At 41.8% G+C, this 19,839-nt stretch overlaps 1 protein-coding gene across 1 annotated transcript in view; it reads left to right on the top strand.

The window, feature by feature from the left end:
- The window catches only part of ELP1 (elongator acetyltransferase complex subunit 1), a 686,929-nt gene that overhangs the window by 661,965 nt on the left and 5,125 nt on the right, over positions 1-19,839 (top strand). Inside the window, exons 32-34 of the mRNA XM_086963713.1 lie at positions 10,568-10,681; positions 11,359-11,473; positions 12,045-12,172. Coding sequence (XP_086819839.1) covers positions 10,568-10,681; positions 11,359-11,473; positions 12,045-12,172 — 357 coding nt within the window. The remainder of the gene's footprint in view (positions 1-10,567; positions 10,682-11,358; positions 11,474-12,044; positions 12,173-19,839) is intronic.

Raw genomic sequence — 19,839 nt, 5'->3', positions numbered from 1 at the left:
TCGACTTTCCCATCCTTCCCATTCTGTGGTTGGACTCTATCAATTAATATGATTCCAAGTGCCCCTTGATCACATGATGAAGGGTGCTGTGCAGCCGAAATGTATAATTCGAAGATGGAATAAATGGATTCCTAACAGCATTTGTACTTTGTCCTGAGAGTGCATTACTTGACCTTTTGTGGAAAACAATATATAAAGTTAAATGAAAATGAAGAACAAATTTTAAAATTGGGGTTGTCATATTGCCCACCCAGAAATTTCAATTACGCACAAACTCGAATAGATATTTTCAGTTACATCAGAAAATTAAAATTACTGAAATTCTTCAAGATAAAAAACGGATTAGCTAAAAAACAATCCGCAGGACACTCATCCTTGACAAGTGCCATTAGATTAACAGCAAATGATGTGGAAGGAGTGCTGGCAGCACAAGAACTAGAAGAAAACTCCATTGATGAAGCTGAGAACAACATGTCTACTCAACAACATCTACAACTGGCATCAATAAATCAGTTTGGGGCAGGTAGAAGCCCTTTTAAACCGAAGTCAGTGTTTGTACCTGTCATGCCTAAGGATGCGATTGACATCTTCCACGACAGAGTAACGGAAGACATAAAAGATCTGTATCATAGTGTCAATCATCATCCCAAAAAACTGAGTTCCAATCAATTGCAATATAATCGATTAATGACCAAACTAGGAAATGACACTGAAGTAATAGTGAAGGCCTCAGACAAAGGCGGCAACATAGTCTTGTGGCCCAAACAAGACTACCTGATGGAAGCAAATCGACAGTTGTCAGATACCGAGTGCTATGTGGAAAGCAATAACAAAGAATACATGAAAGCTTTGGAAACATTGAGGAAACATCTTCTACAAAGTAAAAGGGACAATATGATTTCAAAAGACGAATACACTTTTCTATGGAATGATTCACCTGTATTACCATCCATATACTTTCTCCCCAAAACCCACAAAGAGAGAACACCGGTGCCAGGACGCCCAATAATATCGGCCATTGAAAGTGCCAGTGAGCATCTATCACAGTACATTGACTATTATTTGCAAGATCTGGTCAAAGAATTGCCCTCTTATGTAAAGGACACCGGTGATTTTTTAACCAAAATTAGCAATGTTGAATGGGAAGATGGAATGAAAATGATAACAATGGATATTGAATCCCTATACACTTGCATTGATCATCAAGTGGGATTAAATGCGATCAAACATTTCCTATCGACAAGATCAATTGAGAACTATGAACACAATAAAATGATCATAAAGAGTATCGACTGGTGCCTCAACAACAACTACTTTGCATTTGCCAAAAAGATATACAGACAATGCAGAGGTGTGGCGATGGGGTCTTGCTTCTCCCCCAGCTATGCCTGTTTAGTGGTTGGCTGGTGGGAGGAGCAGACACTCAGGCAAGAACTATTCTCAAAATATGGCGACCACATAAAAGTATGGTTACGCTTCATTGATGATGTGTTTGTTGTGTGGAAGGGGAGTAATGAAAGTGCCAATGATTTTATACGCGACATCAATGTAAATCAGATGAATCTTAATTTTACTTCAAATCTAAGTTGCAATGAAGTAGACTTTTTGGACACAAGAGTATATGTAGAAAATGGTGGACTGAGAACAACTCTGCATAGAAAATCTACTGCCGGTAACTCAACGTTACATGCCTCGAGTGCTCACCCAAAACATTTAATTGATAGCATTCCCTACGGAGAGCTTCTCAGGATTAAACGCATATGCAGTAGTGAAGAACAACAAAATATATGCATGCGAGAAGCAATTGAAAGGTTCCGTAGAAGAGGCTACTCGGCATACAGTCTACAAAAGGCTTTGGATAAAGCCAATTATAGATCCAGGGAATCATTGTTGTGTGATTTGGAAAGAAATGAATTGCAGGAAAGTGAGGAAACCTCCAATACACCCAGGTTAATCCTAACTTATAATAACCAGCATCGCCAAATTCGATCTATAATCAATCGAAACTGGTCGATAGTACAGACAGATGCAGTCATGACACCAGAATTGCCTGAGAAACCCACAATAACATACCGCAGAGGCATCTCTATGAGGAGTGAAATAGCTAAAAGCATCCCAGACCTCAGTATCAAAAAGAGAAGTACGTTCTGGTTACCTGAAAAACATGGTTTTTACAAATGCTCTTCATGTCGGGCTTGTAAATTTGGCGTAACAACCAAGAAATACAACACACCATTTAGCCCGAGGGAGCAAAAAATTCAGGGATGCTATGACTGCAAAACTGACTATGCAGTTTATATCCTGACGTGCACTTGTGGGCTTAGGTATGTGGGTAGTACCAAGCAGCAAGTGCACGTCAGAATCCTGCAACACCTGCGTGCAATCGTAAATAACGATAGCACGTATCCGGTCGCAAGACACTTTAAAGCAATCCACCAAAACAATCTAGCGGATTTAAAATATTTTGTTATCGGAGCTGTGAAGGATAATCCGCGAGGTGGAAACAGAGAAAAGTGCTTGCGGCAGTTGGAATCCAAATTCATTATTGAATTGGACAGTAGACAGCCAAATGGATTAAACAACACAGAGGACCTACATCATTTCCTCTGATGCTTCATCCATTAGCCATATGTTCCCTATATGTTTCCTAATTCTTGTATCTAATAATATCCCTGAGAATATTACCGTTGCCCCTACTCCATGCTATTTTTGTCTCAATATTGTTTTTAGTCTTTCACATTATAAGCATAATTTATTTTTTGCTTATAAGTTTTAAAACACTTATCTTGAAAATGTCAAGACTTTGTTTAGTAAGAAGCACAAATACAGTGAAGTTTAGTAATCATCACATCACTATTTTTGCACTTTATTCAAGGAAATACCTTTATGCTGCTACAAAACAATGCATAGCTTGCACTTAGTTTGTATTTTTGCACATTGCGTAGTGTTGCACGTTTTTTTGATATTTGACCAATTTTGGTCAATAGAGTTAGCCAAAACGTGGGTTTCGGAATTCATTCCATGATTTCCATGTATAAAATTGAAGAGTGTCAATATTTTAAATAGCATATTTCTATTTTTATATTGTATTCTGTATATATGAAATATGTATTTATTTGTCATTTTTTTACTATAAGGAGAATGATGGATATATATTTTAACAATATATTTTTGTATAGCATATTTTATCAATGTATATATTTATTTATGTATTTATATTCATTGAGAAAATATATAATGAAATTGGCAACCCATTCAAAACAAAACGTGATTTTAAAACAATGTCATGACAATTGTGCATTACGCTATTATTTACAAAACTGCATTCATGCGGTAATGTTATGCAAACTTAAAATGCCAGTTAACTAATGAGGCTTTTATTTACAACTACAAGTCCCAGCATGCATTCTGGTCTAGTATTTCCTCTATTTCCACTAATCACAGAGGGGAGGTGAAAGCATCACACAAAAAACAATATAAAAACTGAAAGTGGACTATTTTGTTTGTTAATTGAGAAAGAATACAAGGGTATTCGAAACGCGTCTGACATCCTGAAATAAAGACCTGCATTTTCCACAACATTTTGGAGTCTGTATTCCGTCCTTTGGTTGTGTTCCGGCTGGGCACCACAGAGAGGTTCGGAGATATCCAGATATATATATATATATATATATATATATATATATATATATATATATATATATATATATATATATATATATATATATATATATATATATATATATATATATATATATATATATATATATATATATATATATATTGTGTGTGTGTGTGTGTATGTAGGTGTATATATATATATATATTTATACATAGATATGTATATGTATATGTATATATGTTCGAGGCATGTGAGCTGTAGATCACATGCTGTGCATAGATCTTCATCTGGTGTTGGGCCCTGACTTTTGCACGTTGTTCTGTTCAAAGAAGTCTTTTGAGTCACGAGGTAGGTGACTCCTCCTTTCGGTGATAGTGCGCATAGGCATCGACTCCATTGTTAGATTGTTTTTTTTCCTTCTTCGGGTTCAGACGTAAATTACTGCGCTCCTGTTCGACACCGTTCTCAGGTTTCTCTTCAGTGTGCAATCCACTACCCTCAACTGTATTGTTTCTCGATCACGTATTCCGGCCTTCGCGTATCGTATCTACTTCACAACTTTGATTGGAAAACGTCGTGTGAGGCCCTTGGGCCTAGCTGCGTAGACCCAATTCCCAGTAGATGGAAGGGACTCCATTCCAATTCTGCCCAGGGTGCCACTCCAAGTACCCTTGCACCGATCTTTACGACATGTGCAATTTGTGTTTATCGCCTGAACACAACGAAGACAACTGCGAAGCCTGCCGATCCTTCTGATCTAAAAAGACGCTCCATGACCGTCGGACTCGACGTTACGTGATGTATCAACATAAAGACTATAAGGACTCCGCTCCAGACATGTGCGTAGAAGATGTCAACCAAGAGATGCTCGAAGCACATGGACCCGAGGCAGAGGAGGAAGAACAAATATACGTGTCCAAGGGAGACTCCGACATCGAGGAATAGATCACATCCGATCAGCGTACAGTGAGTAAAGATATTCCTGTGCCCCAAAAAGTACCCTTTATAAAGGCTCTGGTCCTTCCTCCGCCTTCGGGCCAAGGTCAGCACTGAGATAAAGTTTCCCCTGCCCGCCTTCGGGCTCGGCACCGAAACAACTAGTAAAGCCTTCCGGCTCGGGACCGAGTCTACCTTCTTCGGGGCCTGAACCAAAGACTTCGGCACCGAAAGAGAAGCCAACTGATCCCTCCAAAATTTCGGCACACTTCGGATCCGAAATCATTGGAGCTGAGATCCTCTGCACCAAAATCATCGGCTCCGAAAACGTCGGCATCAAAATCTTCGACACCGAAAATTATGGCCCCAAAGGAAAAGACGGTTCCTCCTCCACCCAAGGAACTGTTTAGTAACCCAAAAACAGAACACCTTTATACAAAACTTCCAGGGAAAAGAAGATCAGAAATTGAGGACTCTTACCATATCCCTCTAAAAAGAAAGAATATGGAGACTAATACTTCTCCTCCACCTCTTTCACCTTCCTCACCTCCTCCACTTATTGACCCTAACCTTCTTATAACACACACTAATTCCCCTCAGCCACAATCTCCAGTTCAGCAGGATGATGGGAATGGGGATCTTGATGATGACACACACAGGGATGTACCACTAGATTATGCTCCAGACCACTGGGTAGATTATAACGTGGATTCTAACAACGACAACAATCCAGATCTATACCCATCTAGACCGTCTCCTCCAGATGATAATGTGGGGGGGGGGGGGGTGGGGGGGTTTACAGAATTGCTTAATAGATCTGCACAGTATCATGGGGTGCAACTCCATAAGGAGCCTCTTGAGGAAGATATCCTATTTGAGACACTAAGTGCATCACAAAAAACTGCAAATACAGTACCATGCTCAAGGGTATGTTAAAGCACGCAGATGAGGTGTTCAAAGATCCAGTGCGAGCCAGGCTATTCATACCTACAGTGGACAAAAAATAAAAGGCTGCTCCTACAGACCCAATTTGTATTAGAGATCAGGTTCCACTAGATCCTTTGGTGGTTTCAAATGCTCGTAAAGGAGCAAATTCTCAGTCAACAGGAGACACTCCACCTCCCGATAAGGAATCTAATTAATAGATGCCTCAGGCAAGAGTGTAGCAGCACAAGCAGTCAATCATTAGCGAAAGCTAACACACAAGCACTCTTGGCAAGATATGACAGAACTCATTATGATGAGCAAGAGCAACTGATGAACATAAACACAAGGCTCATGACCTCATTCAGGAAGGGAAACTTATTTCTAATACATCAGTCAGATTTGCTCTAGATGCAGCAGACGCTGCTTCGCGTGCTATTAACACCAGCATTCTTCTCAGACGCCACGCATGGCTTAGGTTATCAGGTTTAAACCAGAGGTTCAAACATCCATTTTAAATTCACCTTTTGATAATGAGTATTTATTTGGTCCTACAGTGGACACATTGCATTAGGAAAAATGAAGAAGGACACTGAAGTAGCCAAATCTATGGGAGCGCTACAAACACCATTCAATCGTGGCTCATTTCGCCAATCCTTTTACAGGGGAGGCCATCCCTACTGACGGGTCCTCTACCTCATATAGAGGTAATAGACAGTCACCCTCTACCAGAGGTTATTTAGGAGGTGGATTTTGTGGAAACAATGGCAAAGGAAGAGGGAAAGGTAATACACCCTGTACTTCCCCAGCCACAAATAAGCAGTGACTTGTTTCCCCTTTCCCCCGATTATCCCACACCTGTGGGGGGACGTCTCTCTCAATTTCTCCCAGTCTGGATTTCAATCACATCAGACAAATGGGCTTTACAAGTTATCCAATCTGGCTACTACCTGGAGCTTACAAGCAACCCTCCAAACATTCCACCACAAACACACAAACTACCTCCAGAACATTTACACCTACTTATACAAGAGGTACAATCTCTTCTGGAAAAAGGAGCTATAGAACTCGTCCCACTAAAATATCAGGGGACAAGGGCGTACTCTCTTTATTTTCTCATTCTCAAAAAGGACAGTTCTCTGAGGCCTATATTAGACCTCAGAGAATTAAACCTCTACAGTCAATCAGATCACTTCCATATAGTCACTCTCCAACACATACTTCCTCTGTTACAACAAGTTGGCTTTATGTCCACTCTGGACTTAAAGGACGCGTACTAACATATTCCAATACATCGGGCTCATCGCAAATACCTCAGGTGTGTAATACCGGGGCAACATTATCAATTCAAAGTAATCGCATTCAGAGTAACTACTGCTCCCAGAGTTTTTACCAAATGCCTGGCAGTAGTCGCTGCGCATCTGCGAAGACAACATGTTCACGTCTTCCCATATTTAGACGACTGGCTTATCAAAGCCAGCACTCCCTCAAAGTGCCTACAGCAAACTCAAACAACAGTACACTTACTGCACAACCTTCGATTTACAGTCATCCTGTCAAAATCCCATCTTCAGCCCTCCAATACACAAGCATATCTAGGGGCCACTCTGATACACAAAAAGCTCAAGCTTATCCCAATCCAACCAGAATTCACAATATTCGGGCTCTCATTTTCAAATTTCAACCCAATCACTTATTACCAGCTCGGGTATTCATGCAACTGCTAGGAAGGATGACATCTTACATCATGATGGTTCCTTATGCAAGACTCCAAATGTGTCCCCTTCTAGAATTTTTAGCACGTCAGTGGAATCAGTCTCACGGTCTATTGACAGATATGGTGTTGGTGGATGGCCACACTCATCGCTCTCTGAAGTGGTGGAATCCACACAACCTTAAAAAAGGGCGGCCTTTCATCGATCCTATTCCACAGACAGTGCTAACAGCAAACGCATCGCTCATTGGTTGGGGAGCTCATCTCCAAACTCACACAATTCAAGGATTGTGGAGTCAAAAGCAAAAGCTCCTCCACATAAATCATCTGGAGCTGTTAGCAGTCTTCTTAGCACTCAAAGCTTTCCAAACTCACCTTGTAGGCAAAGCTGTCCTGTTACGCACAGACAACATGACAGCACTGTATTGCGTACAAAAGCAGAGAGGAACACACTCTCTCCAACTGTCACACCTTGCACAAGACTTTTGGAGATGGGCCATTCATCAGAAGATTTATCTCCTAGCGGAACACTTCCCATGAGTGAACAATCAGATCGCCGCTCTCCTCAGCAGACAGAGACAACAAATTCACGAATGGGAACTTCACCCTCAAGTTCTCCTCCTCTTCTTTCAGATGTGGGGCTTTCCAGGCATAGATCTGTTCGCCACACACCAGAACGCAAAATGCCCAAACTTTGCCAGGTATCCACACCCGTTATTCAAAGGCAATGCTCTATGGATGAACTGGTTAGGGATATTTACTTACGCTTTTTGCCTCTCCCACTCATGGTTTGGAAGCTCAGGCAAACATCCCCCACACTAACTATAGTTCACTACCCTCTTAGAACTATCAGTCTTTCCTCATCAAAAGCTACATCTCACATCCAGTCTTCTCACGGAGAGCCATGGAGAGATTAGACATCCAGATCCCAAACCTCTCAATCTTCCGATTTGGCACCTGAAGTCATAGAGTTTGGTTATTTAAATCTTCCACTAGACTGTATGAATATTATTAAGGAGGCTAGAAGACCTACTACAAGAGCTTGTTATGCTCAAAATGGAAGCGGTTTGTTAATAATTGTAATAACAACCATGTCAATCCACTTGATGCTTCTTTTCAAAATATCATTTGTTATCTGCTACATTTACAGCGTTCAAATTTAGCGTACACATTCATATGCTTACAACTCACTGCAATAGCTGCTTATCTTCAAAATAGACAACACCTGTCCCTTTTCCGAGTGCCAGCAATTGAAGCTTTCCTGGAAGGACTCAAATGATTTATTCCTCCAAGACTTCCACCTGCCCCAGTGTGGAATCTTAATATTGTACTTACCAGGCTAATGGGTCTCCCTTCGAGCCTTTACATTTTTACAAGTACACCAAAACAAAGTGGTTCTTCTTACTAATCCTAAATTCTTACCTAAAGTGCTTTCTGCCTTTCACATTAACCAATCTTTTGAGTTGCCTGTGTTCTTTCCTCAACCAGATTCTGTGGCAGAACTTGTTCTACACACTTTGGATTTTAAAAGAGAATTGATGTATTAGATAGAAAAAACTAAACCTTTTTTTAAGACTAAACAACTTTTTGTTGCTTTTTCTCCACCACACAAAGGCAATCCCATTTCTAAAACCGGTATTGCACGATGGATAATTAAATGTATTCAGGTATGTTCTGCAAAAGCAAAGAAAACTTTACAATTTGCCCAAGAGCGCATTCCACCCGCAAACTGGGGGCTTCTATGGCTTTCTTAGGAAATATTTCCATAGATGACATCTGTAAAACTGCAACATGGTCTACACCACACACATTCACAAAACACTATTGTGTAGATGTGTTAGCCAGACAACAAGCTAATGTAGGCCAGGCAGTTTTATGTACACTATTTCAAACCACTGCAACAGCTACTGGTTAGCCACCGCTTTGGGAGATTACTGCTGTATAGTCTATGCATAGCATGTGATCTACAGCTCACATGCCTCGAACGGAAAATGCTACTTACCTAGCATGCATCTGTTCTTGGCATGTAAAGCGGTAAAGTCACATGCGCCCACCTACCTCCCGGTTTACCTGTATCTGTTCCAGTGCTATCTTACTTAGATAAATACGCACAGACATCTCTATTCTAGACTTACTTACTCCATTCTCACCCACCGTTGGAAATTTTTTTTACAATGGAGTTGATGCCCATGCACACTATCATCAAAAGGAGGAGTCACCTACCTCATGACCCGAAAGACTTCTTCGAACAAAACAAAGTGCAAATGTCCGGGCCCAACACCAGATGGCAATCTATGCATAGCATGTGACGCTACAGCTCTACATGCCAAGAACAGATGCATACTGGGTAAGTAACATTTTCCATATATAGATAGATAGCTCTATCAAGGATTGACAAAACAAGTATGGTCTGGCCTTGGTCAGCATGCAGTGGTATTTATTTAATTTATCCATTTTGCAGACATGTTCAATATGCAAAACAAATGTCGTTTATATATAATAAATATATAAAAATGAAACAATTTCCCAGCAGCCCAGGCCCTGGCTGTAATTGAAGAACACTCTTTTTCAGGTGGATGTGCCTGTGATGAGGAAAAATGCAGCCACTCACAGCGCAAACTAGCCAGTGCAAGAAGTTGGCTAAACAATTGTCCCATGCTGTGGAAACAAAATGTCAATGACATTTGAACAGACAAATCGATGAAGAGGGTTAATCAGAAGCCTCTTTATGTATGTATGTATGTGTGCAATTTTGTTATGAATTATTAGAAAAACATAACACAGTGAGACAGCTAAAGCTATCTCTAGCTCAGACATTAACTAAACATTACTGACAGTAAGTGCTTTGTTCTCCTGCTCATTTTTTTTACTTTTGTATCTTTTTATTGGTGCAGTTCCCCTCACAGAAACAAGCATTCCAGTTGATCTTAAATATACCCAAAAGCTTTAGATGCAGTAATTTGCTGAAAGTGTTCTAGAACCCACGATATCCAGGCAGTCTTGTACTTTATATGGCTGCTCACTAAGGGGCAGGGTAGGTCTTGCTTGTACGAATCGTAGAATTTGTGTGTGTAGAGACCGAACCAGTTCTGACCATGTTGCTTGTGAATGTGGGCGCTCATTAGCTCTGACTTAGAGGTGGCAATAGGGAATCCTGCTTTGGAATTTGGACACGTAAAGACAAGAAGTCTCCAAGTGTAACTTTGGAGCACTTTCAGGTGTTTGGCATGTAATGGTACAATCCCACACATTGTGAATATAGGAAACCTAAGCACTAAGTATAGAAGTAACAACAGTTTTGAAGTGATCTATGCCTGTCAATTAGATTTATTGTAAACCACAATTGTATCCTATTCTTTTACCTCTTGCAGCTCAAAGGAATCACTTGGTCTTCTTGGAGTCACAAAAAACAACATTTACTCGTCATAAGGCACGGCTTTCGGTCGTAAGAGAGTTGAAAGAGAAAGCACGTCAAGGATTGCTAGGTATCACTTCATTTTCTTTCCAGATCCTCATACTGATTGTGTTGTTGAAATTATAAATCCGTTCAAAATCTGGAGATGAGCCCCTGTTTCACTCTTCGGCCTGCCACGAAGCATATGGATATGGAATGAAAATATAAGAAGTAACTTGCTGGCAAGATGCTAGCGTAGAGTTGCTACTGCTTCGGCATGATCACTAGTGATTAATGGTCACAACATGGTTCTTTGACTGCTACTAGTGTAAAATAATATAACATGCATCAGAAGTCTATTATGACTAGTCATTAATACACTGAACGTACGGATGCGTAGTAAAAGGGGGAGGCGGAGTGCCACAGTTCTGCATGATTTTTTAAAATCTTTGCTTATTTGAGTGGTCTACAAAGTGTAATGCTTGTTGACTTGCAGAATTTGAATGCCTTTACTGAACTGGTGCTGAAGTAAAGGCACAGGACATGTATTTAGCTACAAAAGCCTTAATCATATTTGTCTTGCATGTTAAATTTGTTTGTTTTATCTTCTTCTATTGTCTTTTCAGCACTGCAGTAATAGTACTTACAGTGCACAATATTTTAATGTGCCCATACACATTTGTATTGTTTCTTTTGCTAGTCTAGCATACTAAATGTGATAGCACTTCTCATAGCTTTTGGTCCACTTTCTCGCATACTACTTTACAGATGAAGAGGTACAGGAATGTCCTGAGACTGACCTTATCTCAGAAACTGGCAGCAGCGTCATGACAGCAAGCGAGGCGAGCAGCAAATACACACATAGCAACTCCAGAATCTCATCGTATGTACCTTTTGTATTTGAAGGAGTAAAGGTATTATTTATGATTGTTGAGTTTGTTTTACAACTCTTGAAGGTGGTGAGTGTATGTTACTCCCATCTCCCAATACATATTGACATGGTGACCTATAAGATCTGAAACATTATTTAACTATAGATGTTGTTTGCTATGTTTTACAATATAGAGAAATGTATTGAAGATCTTAGCATGGAGTGGACCTTCTCTAGTGTTCTTGATCCTCTTCTAATAGATTCTGGACCTATTTCCTACTAATGTGCATCACTCTTAGTCTTCCCAACCTGCACCTGTTGACAGTCACATGGACCAGTTATAAAAGAAATGCTGACCGCTTTCTTCATTGAGTGTAAGTGTTTTCGCAAATTAGGAAAGAACTGTACTTTTTAAAAAAACTCTGAGCTACAAGGGCAGACTTTCATTTCCAATCAGATCATTCAAAATTACCAACATAAACCCCAGTCTTGAGCATTCTGTTAACTGAAACTATCTACCTTATATAGTGCTTTAAAGATGCTAAGCATTTAAAATGAAATCCCCTTTATGGATCTATTTTAGGAGGTCTTCAAAGAATCGTCGAAAGGCAGAACGCAAGAGGCACAGTTTAAAGGAAGGAAGCCCACTGGAAGATGTAGCACTTCTGGAGGCCTTGTGTGAAAACATTAAGACAGTTGACAAACTAAGGGGTATATTTTGGATGTTTTATTAATTGCAACTGTGCCCTTAAGCCAAGTTTTTATCTCTTCTGTATATCCCTTTAATCATTGCTCCTTTTCCTAGTCTGCTTATTTATTTCTGGATCTGATGTTTTTCAAACCTGTTTACAATCTGGTGCTGGTCATGCCTCTTAGTGAGTATCTTATATCAGGATTCAGTGGTTGAAGAAACAAACTGCTGGTCTTAAATTTCAGCTCTTATTGCCGTTCACAGCGATCTTCTGAGTTGCAAACATATTACCACTGTGAATTGCGATTTTGTTTAAACTAGGTATATGTTTCAGTATTTGTTTTAAATAAGGTTATGATTAAATACTAAGATTACTAATTTTGCAGTAGTATTAAAAAGAAATGAACATTTTGAAAATACCTTCAATTAAAGTGATTTTATGGTTACAAACTAAAGCTGTAATATCACTCACATTCACCATTTATGCTGAGCTAAACCACCAGAACTCCCCCTTCCACTGCTCATAACATTACTGGTCGCATAACACATGAATTGAACAGTAATATAATTATCTTTTTTTTTAATTTATTTTTTTATTCAGCTTGACAACTTAATTAAAATATTTCATAGAAAACTTACAGAAGTCTTAACACATTATGAAGAAACAAAAGAAAGGTGCTTACACTATGACAATATAGGAAAAGTAAAAAGCCAAAGGAACGAAAAAGAGAGAAAGAAGGAGAAAGAAAAAAAGAAAAGAGGGTCAAGTCAGATCAGCAAAGTCCTAACATTCAATTTTTCATCCAATGTGCAAATGGAGCCCATATTTTCAGCCCCCTCTCTCGCCTCCTCTTCCCCCCTGTTTGAAATACTGCTGATTCCAAGTTATGCAGGGCCAAAAACCTTGCTCTCCAATTAACAAAAGTTGGGGGATTGGGATTAATCCATTCAGAAGTTATAGTTAATCGGATAACAGACATAAGAATACACAAAAAAGCAGTTTCATGCGTTGATCTAGTAAACAAGCAATCATTTTCACATACTGTTATGACTAACTCAGCTGAAATAACCACAGGGATCTTAAGAGCGCTAGTAATAAAAAATTGTACTTCTTGAAAAAAGCATCCCAGTTTCGGACATGAAAAGAACATATGCACGTCGTTAGCAGCTAAATGGCCACATCTTGGGCACACATGTCCCCTAGACCCCCCCTTTTAAATTTCTGGACACTTCTACCTTTACCAGAGGTTGCCTCGGGTGAGGCAGGCATATAGCACGATATTTTGATTACCCGATGACTATGCCATGACGCCGTATGGTCGGAAAAAAGATATATACCGCATCGACAAAACCAGGCGCGTCTATGAGGGTTATCAAAAATAACCAATGATTATAGTAGATACCAGTGTCCATTCCTTTTTTGATTATCAAGTATTTGATGGATAACCTTCAATTTAGATGGGAAGAGCAGAAAAGCCTGCGCCCCGTTCGACTGAAAGGGGACAATAAGCAGACGGAGCTGCCACCTCCGTTCAACCGTAGTCGGGCAGAAATCGGGCCTAACAAAAAATTGGCAACCCTTCCCTGATCTCTTTTTGTCTGGCCTGGCCGGATCATAAACTCTCTCTCTAGCAAGGAAATTTTGAAAACAAATTAAGATTGCACGAGGTCTATTGGTAACTTGACCTGATCTTGGTTTAATTTTAAAAGGAAAACAATGGGCACGTTGGATCTCCAACTGCCAGTCCCAGTCCTTCACCTCCGAAAATGCCTCTACAAAGAGATCCATGACAAACTGCCGGATATCTGACCCTTCCGTGCCCTCGGGTACCCCCAAAATCCTTAGGTTGTTTCGTCGTGCACGATTTTCCATGTCCACGAATTTCATCTGGATGTCAAGCCTCTGGGACTGAATTGCGTCGATTGCTGATTTTTGCGTGACTACTTCATCTTCAAGTGTCGAAATGCGAGATTCCGCCTCAGTGATCCTAGTCGCAATATCCGTACAAGTTTTTATCACTCTACATATTGAATTTTGTATTCTCCGACATGATCCCTGTGCACGGGCACTCTCCTGCCGCGTTTCCTCCAGATGGGCTATTATAGTCTGATATAATATAGCTAATGTCATCTCGCCGGGGGGGAGGTTCGCGGTAGGGTCTGGACTACTTTAGGCCGAGAAAGAAGAGCTCTCTTGTTCTCCAGGGTGACCAGAAAATGAATAATCCCAAGCAAGGGGTCCAGAAATTAAAGAACTACCAGCCCCCTGCGGCAATTTGCGAACTGTAGGTAGCCCAATACTGTTCAATGCGTCATTAGTACGCCAGTCCCCCATCTCACTGCCTTCCTCCTCTGACCAATCTTTATCCAGCCCAGCTTCGTCAGCGGATGATTCGGTGTGTTCAGAAAGAGAAAAAAAGATATCTATCTCTGATTCGGGAACATTGATTGATGGGACAGGGACTACATCTCCCACAATCCCGCTGGAACGCAAGGTAGAGACCGGAATGGAGTCAGATAATGCGCCTTGCCCCCCTGCATCTAAGGGCACCACCTCTTCTCCTTCCTGAACCAGTATGCTTGGAGCACCCCCCACCCCCCAGCGATGATTTTGGGGGTAGTACCAACTGATGAGACACTTAGCAAAGACTTAGTCTTACCAGTCACTGGCACAGTGGTGTCCAACAGCAAAGCTGTTGGGGCGCCTGTAGAGTTCAGCGGAGCCGGGCTCTGTTGACCTTTAACTACTGAGCCTCCGCAAGCTTTAAACATCGCTGGTACCAGGGGAAGGAGAGCCTTTACATTTTTTGCTGGCTTGCTGGCAACCTCACTCTGGGGCTTCTTAGTGGCGTCCACTTGCGGTGATGAAGCCGCTGCTGCAGCTATTGTCGACTTGCTCTGCACCCTCGGAGCATTCCTCTGCGGATTCTGGTTTTTTGGCGGCATTGCTCCACCGTAGCAGCGCTAAGGACGTTGTTGGAACTGGAGCTGCCAACGGGAAACTGACGCACTGGAGCCAGGGAGACACTGCGCTGACAGAAGCCAGAGCGGTAAGATATTCTGATAGGTATGCAGCCGCCAAAACATCCTCTTTCAAAGCAACCGAGGTGGTGAAACATAGCGCGATCCACTACTCAGCCCCGCACAGGCTATCTCACAACGGGCGGCTCATTCTGGAGGAGTGCTTGCTGAGACCAGCTCACTCAACCAGCGTTCTGGCCGCCATCTTGCCCCTTCTGCCGGACTACCGAACAGTAATATAATTATCATCTGAGTTCTTGCCTACACATAAAACCTTGCAATCCAAAACAGTTGTTTTTTTAAATGGATAGTATTGATATAAAGGTTGTAGGAACTCTAACATTTTACAACTGTCTCCTTACACATGAAAAGTGGTTATGGCTTGACAATGAACAGATAACTTCCAAAGGATTGCAGTGGATAAAAAAGTGGGCTGAAATATGGCCCAAGCATTTACCAGTGGCTGAGATTAAATCAAGAACTTCACCCATCACTTCTTGTTTTTCTAAGTGAGACACAGAGGCTGTGACGGGAATCCCTGGACATGTGCCCACTGCACAGTATACCACAGGTCTAAAGCTGCATCTCAATGATGAGACCTAAATCATTCTAAAGGCAAGTCAGCTTTAGGCATATAGTAACTGCTCTTTTTTTAACAAATGAAGACAAGAGTGTGCATGGGGCACAATTTAACCACCAGACTGGGCACAGAACCAGTGGCCCTGTGAATATTTTCCTCAAAAATGCAATTTTGTGGTGTGGGACTCTGGACCTGGCACGGGGTGGGGGGTGGATAGGCAAGGGGGCGGTTTGGGATGGGGGGGGTTTGCGGGTAGGGTTGTTTCATGTTCTGGCTCTTTGGGTAGTGGCCCTGGTCCAGCAGTTAAATCGAGTATATCGGGAGCTTTATGGGCCGTGTGGACTTCCTGTATGGCTGTGTCTTGATGGTTCCGCTACAGACTTTGGCAGCATTGTTTATGCTTTGTACAATGGGAATTTTCTGCTTTGTGAAAGTACCCATTTTTCAATAAAAAGATTTAATACTAAAAATGCTATTTTGTTTTGGATCCCAGGACCTTGGCCGGAAAAATAAAATCACCACAGCTGTGGTGAAGTATCCCCAGGCTTACCGTTGGCCCACCGAGTACGTTCTGACGCATCCTGATGAAAACGATTAATGAACAGGATTGCAGTGCTTTGAATCAAAGGGATGATAGTGGTTGTCATACACTCAGATATTAGTGGTAATGTTACAGTAGATGCTTTTGGCTCTGCAAGCACAGGACTGGTTGGCCTCTTCACACCTGCAAGCTTAGTTCTGTGTACAATAATTGATCTAGCTATATATTATCTGACATTTGTGGTGGGGTGATTGCTTTTACATTTGGTTGTGTTCCCCTTTGCCAAGCATCAGCAATATATATGTTTATGAAGTTCATGACTATGCTAGTAACTCATTTACAATTACCAGGATCTATGTGTATCCTAATTTGGATGACTGGCACTTTACGGCTTAGATCAGCACTTGCCTGACACAAACCTGTCTCCTACGGTCGCCATTTACACACAACCTGCTTCTCTGTGAACAAGACATCTTCCTCTCTGACATCCTACTAATGGTCTCCGTGCATAGTGGCAGTTCTGGACATCAACCCATCTGTTCCTTTTTCCCCCCTAGGACAGTCAATTCACTACTCATCTGATAATTTTGAAACACTCCAAAAACTTTGTAGGGCAGCCATATCACTTATTTTTATCACTCTTAGGCCTCATGGCATCTTGCATATTTCTGATAGACTTCTAACCGCAGAGTCCTCAGCTTGTGAATTTTCCCAGGCACCAGACTAGATCCAGAGATGTGTTTTTAAAGCAATCCCTTTGCATGTTGATTGATGTCCTTGGGCAGCTACACATCTGATCTGTCCCACCATGGATGTGTCATTGGGGCCCTTATATCCGCGCCACCTCTGGATGCTGACGTCCGGTCCTGTCTTTCCACACCTTTTGATGTGAGTCCAGAGATCCATTGATTCCAGTCAAATGTAAATTTTTCTTTTCCCTAAATATTTTTCCAGTGTGCAAGGGACTTGACCCCAACATAAACTTGCAGGGTTCAAACCTTGCAAATACTGCAACCGACAGATGTCAGTGACCGATACCCTTAAGGTCTGTTTCCGGTGCCTCAGCTCCAGGCATTGTGTGAAAGCTGCTCGAAGATGAATTAGAAGGCTATCTGTGACCGCAAAGCCAAATCTGCCATTGCAGAACTCGCTCTCTTTCTCCCATTGGTGCTCTTGTGACCTTTTTTCTTTAAAGTACAGGAGTTTTGGTAAGTTAAAGGAAACATAAGAAGCCACCAAGTACCTTTCATCCCCCCACTCCCACCATTCAGAGTCATTCGACACCCAAGTATGTCTAGGCCATGGAGTCATTCCCACCCACTCAGATCCTTTGCGTTTGGCCCTGATGCACTTCCTCTTTACCAGGCCGTCGATGACACCTCAACAACTACACAAACTCAAAATGGCGCTAGACTGAATTTTTGATATCCCACCAGATCTCTCTGGATCATCTTTAGGTTCAGCACCATGTTGACCTGTAAGAGTCCATGCAGATGTCAGAGGAGCACCTGAAAGACCTCCATTGGTGGTTGCTCAACCACAATTGGACCAGCAGCAGACACCTCTCTCAAATCTGTGACTGAATGCTTAGGGCATTTCCCTGGTGAACCAGCACATGGAAGGATCTTTAAATGCCAGCGCAGATGAACTGAGCTCCCTTTGCCTAGCAGATCACGAATAGCAGTTGCACTTGGAAGTGGCACAGTGCATTTTCCACCTGTAAGGAGAACCCTGGCGTGATCTATTCGTGTCCACAGAGAATGCTCAGTGTCCAGACTTTTGCATGTTGGATTTCCCAAAGTAACACTCCCTCGAAGATGCCTTCTATCTCAGCTGGGACTCGGGACTCATGTATGTCTTTCCACCCCTACGTCTCCTGCCCAGCGTACTTAGCAAAATCAAGAAAGACCAGGCCCAAGTTATCGTAATGGCTCCAGAGTGGGTGAGGAGAATAGTACCCTAAACTTCTGGCCTCAAGCATTTGCCTTCTGATAAGGCTGCGCCTTCGGGAGGACCTCCTGACGCAGTGGCAAGCCTGGTCCTGTATCTGAACCTGGAGAACGTACACCTAAATTCGTGAAGATTGAGCGGCAACAGTTGATGGCTTTTGATCTCCGGCCCAAGGTAGTTGGTGTCATCTTGGCAGCCAAGCATTCATCCACCAAAATTGTGTACGCAGGACACTAGAAAAAGTTTGTTGTCTAGTGTTCCCCCATGACCTCTAACCCTTGAACGAAAAGCTGTCTGACATCGTGTTATATTATCTGTCTTTAGTTGAGCACAGTCTGCGGTTGCAACATTTAGGGGTTATCTTTCAGCCTTGTTGCATTTGCCAAATCAGTCATCAATTTTCAAATCACCTGTTGTGATTTCATCACTTTTCAAATCACCTGTTGTGATACGTTTCTTGAAAGGGCTAATCCACAAGTTCCACTCAACACTTTTTGTGATTCTGCAATCGTAGCATAATTTTGTACTCATTAACTCATGTGCACTCCCTTTGAACCGATGCACAGCTGTCCGCTACACTTGTTGACCATCAAAACTGTCTTCCTCATTGCCATTACCTCAGCAAGGCAAGTAAGCAAACTCTAGGCACTATCCATCCAGCACCCATACAAATAATTCTTCCAGGATAAATTGGTCTTCCGGACAAAGGTAGCCTTCCTGCTAGGGAAGTTATGTCCTTCCACATTGGGCAATCCATCACCTTGCCTGCTTTCTATGCTCCACCTCATCCCTGTAAGGAGAAACTTCTCCACTGTCTTGACCCCAAGAAGGCCCCCACTTTTGCCATTGATCAGACCAGAGACTATCGTTTGGATGATAAACTGTTTGTGCCACTTCTCTGGTGCAAAAAAGGGGAAAGCGGTGCAAAAGACAACCATCTCCCAATGGACTGTGCCATGCATTAAGATCTAATTTTAAAGAACAATGGTTCGAGGTAGGCCTTATGAGGTCCTTAAAAGAGAATAGAACAACAGCGAGTATTTAATAAGTCGCTAGGGAGCAGTGGTAGTAGGTACAGGTAAGAGTTTTTTATTTTACTCTTTTTTCTTAACGATATACATAAATATTTATACTGTATTGCAGGTGCTCAAGTGAATAGTACGGTGCAGGACGTGACATAAGTGATCAAAGTGAACGAACTGTCACACAACAACAAGAATAAAAACACACAACAATTATATACAATAGAACAAGTGAAATTCCTTGGGTAGGTCGACGGCGTTTCGATCTATATAGCTTTAGATCATCATCAGGACAGTTGAGCCTCCTGAAACTTGCCGATGAAATTGGGCAAGGATGGTTATTCGTACAGTACAGCTGATTGGATGTCGCTGTTTTCCAAAGAGTATTGTAGTTATTGGGTTTGGGTCTTCCAATGGGGAGATTCAAGTAGCGCTCATTCACTTCTATGTAGGCAAGGGTCCTACTTGAATTAGATGAGCAACTGCGAAAGAGGTACTCGGACCCCCCTTTTCTTGCCACGCCGAACTGCCACGATTCATTTCAGGCGCCAATATCTTCATAGTGCCATAGCG

The sequence above is a fragment of the Lissotriton vulgaris genome, chromosome 3_1 (genome assembly GCF_964263255.1).
Source record: "Lissotriton vulgaris chromosome 3_1, aLisVul1.2, whole genome shotgun sequence".
Classification (NCBI taxonomy): Eukaryota; Metazoa; Chordata; class Amphibia; order Caudata; family Salamandridae; genus Lissotriton; species Lissotriton vulgaris.
The sequence above is the reverse complement of the archived record's forward strand: the minus strand, read 5'-3'. Positions and strand labels throughout refer to the sequence as shown.